This window comes from Equus przewalskii, chromosome 9, assembly GCF_037783145.1.
Source record: "Equus przewalskii isolate Varuska chromosome 9, EquPr2, whole genome shotgun sequence".
Taxonomy (NCBI): Eukaryota; Metazoa; Chordata; class Mammalia; order Perissodactyla; family Equidae; genus Equus; species Equus przewalskii.
Window position 1 is genome coordinate 81,949,728 of NC_091839.1, and position 8,701 is coordinate 81,958,428.

Here is an 8,701-nt window from a genome sequence, read left to right on the forward strand (position 1 = left end):
CTTATTTGCCTTAGCATAATGCCTTCAAGGTCCATCCATGTTGTCACAAATAGCAAGATTTCGCCCTTTTTTATGGCTAAGTAGTATTCCATTGTGTATATATACCACATCTTCTTTATCCATTTGTCCCTTGATGGGCACCTAGGTTGCTTCCAAGCCTTGGTGATTATGAATAATGCTGTGATAAAACCAGCAGTGCCTGTATCTTTACGCATTTGTGTTCTCAAGTTCTTTGGATAAATACCCAGCAGTGGAGTAGCTGGATCATATGGTAGTTCTGTTCTTAATTCTTTGAGGAATCTCCATACTGTTTTCCATAGTGGCTGCACCAGTTTACATTCCCACCAGCAGCATATGAGAGCTCTCTTTTCTCCACATCCTCTCCAACACTTGTTGTTTCTTGTCTTTTTAATAGTAGCCATTCTGACAGGTGTGAGGTGGTTTCTCATTGTAGTTTCGATTTGCATTTCCCTAATAATTAGTGATGTTGAACATCTTTTCATGTGCATGTTGTTCATCTGTATTTCTTCTTTGGAAAAATACCTGTTCAGATCCTCTGCCCATTTTTTAATTGAATTGTTTGGGTTTTTTTGTTGTTGTAGAGTTGTATGAGTTCTTTATATACTTTGGATATTAACTCCTTAAAAAGCAGCTCATTTCAATTTTTTACATTAATAAGTAAAGTTAATTTATTAATAAATTTTTACATTAATAAATAATATCAAATACATTTAATATTGATATTAATACTTACCATTGATAATTTTAATTCTGAGTTTTAATGAAAAGATTTGCATTTTGATCTCAGATTAAAGGAACTTCAGAGGGGCTAGGGATGAAATGTCCTACGAAGGGGGCTTGCAGGTTAAGAAATCCATTTTCCACTCGAATATCCTGCGGCAGAAGAGGTAGAGCCTGGAGGGTCCCCCTGTGGTGTCCGCACGCACACTCGCCATAAGGGGAGAGAGTCCAGCAGGATGGGCCTTGGCGGCCAGCCTTCAAGAAACCCTAGACGGAGTCAGACAGGAGTCAAGAGAAAGCTGCTCTTGAAAGACGAGGAGTTTCGTCAGACGAGTTACAATGCGGTGTAGTTGCCTTAAAGCTAGCACTTTTAGTTGTTCATTTATTCCTATTTATTCCACTGCCTGGAACACTTTCCTTCTCTCCATCGTGTCCCTGCTCCACAAACTAGCAAGAACAGACTCTCTGGCTAAGGCGTGCTTCTCCTTTAAGCCGCAGCTTAGATAAGATTTCCCTGAAAGTGTCCTCTTTCCTCACGTTTCATCATGTGACCCCTCCCCTACTTCTGCTGGACCCTGAACTGCCTGTCATTGTCCACAGCTGGACATTGTCTCCCCCGCTGGGCTCCAGGTCTGTGGGCAGGACCAGGAGCGTCTTGTTTACTGTAGTGTGTTCGGCACGGTTCTCACCCACAGCGGCACTCAGTGAATAAGTGTGGAACAGATGGGTAAATAGGAGAATGAATGTATGTATGTATGAGTTATGTTTTACATAGCTTTGCAGAGCAGGGGAATATTTGACTGACAGCTCCTGAGATGTAAAAGCAAGCTCCTTGTGAAACCTCTCATAAATAAGTAATACTCATGACACTCAAAAATCCCATATGTCCCCTACCCAAATCCCATAAAACCTGTTGCCTTTCCTGGGACCTCTGCCCTCACCCCAATTAGGAGCTCTACTCAACAGTCTTTCCAGGAGAACAACCACTGCTCCTACACGGACTCATTCACTCATTCATTCATTCAACAAGCATTTACTAAAGGTTTACTACATACAGAACACAAGGAATACAGATTTCATCAAGATATATAATCACTGACTCTCAAAAAGTCCCGCCAGGTTTAGTTGTAGAAAGGTGTTTCCGTCCATATGTGAACGTTGTTGGGAAAAGGAACTGAGATCATGCAGCCGGCGTTCACTTCCTCCGTAGTTACCGTGGAGCGTGGAGGCTAGTTTGTTGTGCACGTATTGTAAGTGCTCTGCTCTGAGACCTGAAAGCTTTTACTCCATTTCTTCCCTTTAGAACAGATTTTTTAAAAATCTTTGTTTGCTTTCTTTGGCCTTGTGGGTTAATCTGGAAACCACTTCAACCCAGTTAGAACTCAAGAGGGTGCAAATCTCAAATAAAATAAATAAAATAAAAATATTGTTTTTAACCATGGCTTCAATGATTGATAAACCTTCTCTTTCGTTAAGTGAAGTTCTGGATCTTGGCTTCTGTAGAGCAGGATCGGGACGCTGCATAACGGCAGTTAGGAATCCTCAGGTGAGGCCAGTGTGCTTCTCTAAACACAGTTCAGACCTGTCTCTTCTTTCTTAGTCCTCCTGACTCGCTGTCTTCCTGCCACATATCAACCTGCCAGATTTGAAACTTAGATTTTAAATAAAAATGTGAAAATACGGCACAAGGTGTTTTCCATTAGTGGCAGATGAATTTCTTCTGTCTCCTCAAGAAAGGAAGAGAATTCTTCCTTAAGAAGAATATTTGAATCTTGCTGAATTTTGGATTTCTTTTTAGTCAGCAACAAAGGATGCCTGCATGGAAGGCACTCCCAGAGAACTGCAGGCCAGTGCACGGGACGGAGGCCCAGTTAGGAAAGCTGATAGGCATCAGAGGGTTTCACTTCTGGCCGCATCTTAGAATGTTCCCGAGGTGAGAATAATGCTCAGCTGGAGAATGCTGTAAATTAACTCTTTTGGGCTCAAGGGTTGAAAATCTCAAGGAGATGGTTGGTTCTCTCTCCTCTCCCCAAACATGTGTTTATACACAAAAATGTTTCATTTATGGACTTCGTGAAGGCTGTCTGTGGACCTCAGTGTACAGACCCCAGGCAGTAGACCAGCCTGGTGACAGCAGTGAGGCTGATCCTGGACCACTTGAGGACCAGTGCCCTGGAGAACTGCCTCGGAACTGCAGTTTAATGTGTGCTTTTGGCTTCTTTGAAGGTTGAGGTGTTTATTCAAAAACAGCCATACGAAGAAAGACTTTGAATTTCTTGTAAAACCACTCTTTTGGCACTGAATTCTTTTTGCAATGGGGGCATATTATATATTCTTCTACAGTCAGGTGCTGGGAAAAACTTTATCCCCCCTGATGAACTGGTAAATTGATGATGATATTGCATATTTTATGTTATTGTTTGCTTTTTCTTACCTGTGCTACCAGGAGGTGTGGAGCTGAATTTCATGCCAAATTTTAGTAATTATTTGTCGCCTTTCTTTCTAGTGTAATTATCTGCCCCTTCTCCCGTTTCATGTTTGTTCTTTTAATGAAATGGCTTTTCTGTTGGTGTGTCGTCTCCTATGAGAGAGCAAGGGCTGGTATGTTCCATGGGAATAATAGTTACCCTGTTGAGCAGGTCAGCTCTTTCCCTGTGTGGCCATGTGGAAGGGAAATTTTCAAAATGACGCATACAAAGATAGCATGAACATGTGTCACAGGTTTTGTGTAGCTCACAGACGACTTTACAGCTAGCTCAAAGGGACCAATGAACAGACGTGTAGGCAATCACTGGGTGCTGAAATGAATTTACTAGCAGATGTAAAACAGGTGAATATATTCACTGGGCAATAAATGTGATTCCTGGGGCCGTCTCTTGTGGCAGAGGGCAGCATCAATTGCATCTCCACAGGACAACATTCATTTGCAACTTTAATGGATGAGAATCATTTGATTACTATCAGTTTTCTATAACTTTCAGAGTTGTAAAGTAATCCAGTCAAAAAGACAGTGAAAGGCATAGACCCCTATTGAATCAGGGGACCCTGGGACCCTGGGACAGTGCCGCATTCCACCGAAAGAACGTCTAGCAGTCTTTTTGCTGACTGCAGTCCTGCGGTTTTTCCTGACGGCAAGGTAACGGGCAAAGAAGTGAGTCCTCATTTAGGACACTGAACCGAGAAAGAGGATCTTTGGTAGATGAGAAGGGAGATGCCCTATTATCGGCTCCTCATTCTCTATCCTGAGGCTGGCCTTGAAGGAGTCTTCATGGCCACAAGCACCTTCCTGGGGATGGGAGGGAAGGACGGCTTTCGTCTTGAAGAAGCAGGGTGGGAGGTAGGGAAGACTCCCCACTTTGTTTGACAAGCTGGAGAATGAGTGGATCTCATCCTGTGAAGCAGATTATTCATTTTCATGTCTGTTCGCTTTACCTGTATATGTTTTTGCCTTTTTGTTAACCCTTATTTCCAGCAGAGTCTTTTTTGTAATGTCATCCAGGCTGGCCTCAGATGGATGGTAGGGGACATTAAGAAGGAGCCCTGTGTTCACTCTCGTCGTGGAACTGAGTGGGACCAGCGCTTCCAGAGGCCCCGGGGGGGTGATGGTACTTCACAAGAGCTGCCCCACCCCAGGGACCATATCTCCTTACAGGGGGTCTCACAGGCCCACTCGGAGAGGCCGGAGCGTCTTGGTTAGTTTAGTGAAGTGCTTTTTTTCTTATCTTATTATTTTTTATTCTGAGCTTTTTAAAACTTGTAGCACTGATGGGTTTAATTAATTAGTCAATGGAGAAATATTATTTGCATTAATTTGAATCAGTCTATCATAATTCTGTTTCATTGCAGTTTGAGGTCTTTCTCATATTATCAATCTAATTATTGACTTATAAGCATCTGCTGATTCAGTGGCCTTGACATCTTTTAGTTATTATAAGTTCTGAGTAAATAAGAAGCTGGATTGAAGAGTGCTGAATCAGGATTCAGAAATATAATTTATGGATACCTTGTATCACAAGCCTAAGTCTTATTTCTCTGATTCTCATCTCCGCAGTAGTTGACACTTAACATACAGAAAGGCCCAGCACTTGAAAAAATATCTATAGATGAGACAGGGATAAATTGATACAATGATCTTTGTGTCCCAGGGTATAAAAACTTACACTGTAGGATCAGGCAGAGTGTCAGTCTGCCTTTTATGAAGGACTGTTTTCAATGGACAGCCGCCACAGATTGAGGCTCTGATTCCAGCTCTGCGACTGTAGTGTGAACGTGAGAAAAAGTTCATCTCTGCAGTCTTCATCTGTGAAATACGCTCTTTGAGCTAATGTGTATTGAGTCATTGTTACAGCGAGACGTGGTCCATGCCCTCTGAGAGCTGAAGACACACATGTCAGTGAATAGTAGGGCTGAACATTATGGATGCTGTGAGCGACTTCACAGAGGAAATGAGGCTTACACTAACTCTTCCTGGAGAGCTCCCTCTCAGGCAGAACCAGGCCGAGGGGCGGAGGAAGGGAGGGAGAAGAGAGATGACTTGGGGACAGGGATCAGTAAGAGGACAGAGCAGGGGGCATCAACGAGGTGCCTGGACTGAGTGTGTGAACCTGTGCCGGGCAAAGCTGAGAAGGAGGTCGCAAGCACATCTTGAAGAGTCTGGTTCTTAGTGCTGAAATAAAGAAGCTTGACTAAAAGGTCTTTAATGCTCTCTCTAGCTTGGATTCTGACTGAACTAGCATTGGTGAGTGTAAGGAGTTGATATGTTCTGACTAATCTGAGCGGTTCTTGTATTCAGTTAGCGACAGCCAAGTAGCTAGATGGACCACCACTGCCAGTTCTCTGTTTAACCTTCAGCCTTTGCAGCCACTAAAGGGTGGGGAATCGAATGCAGATTCCTTTGCCAGAATCTCTCTCCTGCTACTTCATCCTTCATGTTACTGTCTACATTTTTTGTTTTCTTCCTTTTTTTTAGTTGTGGAAAATTTCAAATGTATAAAAAGTAAACAGACTAGGATAATGAACTTCCATTACCCAGCTTCAGCAATTATCCACATTCTTGTTTAATTTATTCCTCTACTTGCGTCCCACCCCTCATTCAATAATTATTATTATTGTCATTATTATTTTTACTATTTAGGTATTGTTTACATACGTTGAAATGTACAAATCTTAGCTACAGGTTTTTGACAAACTTCCCATCACAACACAAAACGTTTGCATCGTCCTCCAAAGTTCCCTTTTATCCCTTCCTGGCGTCCTCTATCCCACCCCACCTCCAGCTGAAAAAACAGAAGAAAACATTGCCCCCGTTTTTGTTACCTAGAGTAGTGTGCCTGTTCTAGAACTTAGGTGGTGGAACCCCTGGTGTGTACGCTCTTGTTTCTGGCTCAGCTTGTTAGCTGTGAGATTCGTCTGTGCTGTTCTGCCTCCGTGTTCCCACCCTCGGATTGCTTAGCAGCATTCTGTTGTAGGAATTTACTGCACTTTGTTATCTGTTATTTTCTCAAGGGACATTTTAATTGTTTCCGATGTTGTGCTATTGTGAATGAAGTTGCTGTGAACATTCCTGCATGCATTTTCCATAAAGATGTTTTTGTTTCTGTTGGATAAACCCCTAGGAGTGGAATTACTGGGTCTACAGATAGGTTTATGTTTAACTTTATGAGAAATGGCCCAGCAGTTTTCCAAAGTGGTTGTACCAGCAACGTATAAGAGTTACAGCTGCTGCACTCCCTGCCAGCATCTGACATCGTCTGCCTTTAATTTTAGCCATTCTTGTGAGTATGTAGTGGTATCTCATTGTGGTTTTTGTTTGATTTCCCTGCTGCCTCGTGATGTTGAACGTTTTCATGTGCTTCTTGGTCATTTGTATGTTGTTTTTGTCTGATGAAGACTTTTGCCCATTTCTAATTGGGTTGTCTTTTCATGATTGAGTTATAGTAGTTCTTCATATATTCTAGATACAAGTTATTTGTCAACTGTATGTTTTGTGAATATTTTCTCCCACTCTGGCTTGCTGATTCGTTTTCTTAACAATGTCTTTTGATGAGTAAAATTTTTATTTTTGATTGAGTCTAAGTTATCAGCTTTCTCTGGTTATTGCTTCTGTGTCCTATTTAAAAATCTTACTTTCAGATTGAAAATATATTCTCCTATATTTTCTTCTAGGAGCTTTATTCTTGTAGCTTTTATATTTAGATATGTTTGTCTCACATACATTTTTGTTTATGGTGTGAAGCTGGAGTCGAGGTTCATTTTTTTCTCCATACAGATGTCCAGTTCTAGCACCATTTGTTGAAAGGACTTTCCTTTCCCTTTTGAATTGTTTTGGTACCTTTGTTGAAAACCACTTGTCTAAGTGTGGGGTCTGTTCCTGGACTCTGTTCTGTTCCTTTGATCTCCTTGTGTGCCTCGTGCCAATACTGCACTGTCTTGGTGACTAGTTTTATGGTAAGTCTTGAAGTTGGCAGTGTAAGTACAACAACTTTGTTGTTGTCAAGATTCTTTTGGCTAATCTAGGTCCTCTGCATTTCCACATAAATTTTAAAAAATCACCTTGTCTGTTTTTATTAAAAAGCCTGCTGGGATTATGAGTTATTTATAAATTATTTGGGGGGAGAATTAACTTCTTAACAGTATTGAACCCATGAACATGGTATACCTCCCCATTTATTTAGGCTGCCTTTAATTTCTCTTGACAGTGTTTTTATCTTTTATTGTGGACATTTTGCATGTCTTTTGTTAAGTTTTATACTAAGTATTTTGTTATTTGATGCTATTGTAAATGTACCTTTATGTTTTTATGTTTTTAATTTTTTCCTACTACTATATAGAAATACAGTTGATTTTGTGTATGAATCTTCTACCCTGAGACGTGGCTACCCCCACTGAGTTTTTAACACACAGTTCCTGAACACCATGGACTGTCTCCTTTCACATCTTTAAAGGGCTTTTTAGACTTGAATGTCCTTGTCTCCGGTGTCTGCCCTAAAGAGGGCCCTTGCGTCCCACGGCATCTGTGGAGTCTCCGACACTGCCCCCGCTGGGTTCGATGGTCCTTCCTCTGCGGTCTCTGTTGGAGCCCTTCCCACATGGGTCTTGAACGAGCCCTTCTTGGAGGGAGAGCTGTGCTGGCTCTCCTCTCCTCCCACAGCACCCAGCGAGGAGCCTTGTTCACAGTGCAGGAAAGCGCCTTTCAGCAGTGATTGCAGGACTGAGGGACCCTGTCACTCTGGGGGTGGGGGGGGGGTGGGCTGGGGGTGTCCTCACGGCAGCTTCCGTCATCGGAAACAATCCCTGAAGTATATCTTAAAAAGGGAAAACAGACCTTTTATCAAAAACGTGTCCCTGTGTTCTTCCTATTTAAAGGCACGTTTACTAGTGGATGGTCTCCTACACTCTATAAATGACTTAGGCTTTTGCTGCTGATTTTGGATGTTTGTAGATGATGTGTCTTATTCCTTTCTGTTTTCCAGGTGGCTGACTGTGCTTGGGATGAGACGATAAAAATCTATGACCCCATTTGTCTCGCTATGCCTGCTTGAGGTACCCCACGCTGGTCAGAGACAAAGGAACAGGGTTGAAGTACCACTTAACAGGACATAAATTAACTATTGATAACATAGACATTAGGCTTTTATATGCTCTTCAGATTTCACATTTTAAAAATTTACCCTGGAATCAGTTTTGAGGCAGCTGATAGAGACGTTGGCTCACTGTTGAAGCCTAGTACATAAGCCATATCTCTTAAAACCCCAAGGAGGATTTGATGTTATGATAGATCTTGTAGTTTCTGTTAAAATGTAACCTCTGCATTGTAAAATGGATTAAAATACTGGAGCTCCGTAGACTCTATTGATAGTGACACATTTAATTTTTCATTTGTCATTTTTGATGTAAAATATAATCATTGCTGTTGAGAAAAATCAGAATAAACTGCATCTCTTGCTCATTTATGACGGTA

General features: G+C 41.7%; 1 protein-coding gene across 1 annotated transcript in view; it reads left to right on the plus strand.

Moving 5' to 3' along the window:
• Positions 1-8,701, plus strand: part of PEX7 (peroxisomal biogenesis factor 7) — a 91,002-nt gene extending 82,301 nt beyond the window's left edge. The window contains exon 10 of the mRNA XM_070559442.1: positions 8,214-8,701. Coding sequence (XP_070415543.1) covers positions 8,214-8,282 — 69 coding nt within the window. The 3' untranslated portion in view covers positions 8,283-8,701. The remainder of the gene's footprint in view (positions 1-8,213) is intronic.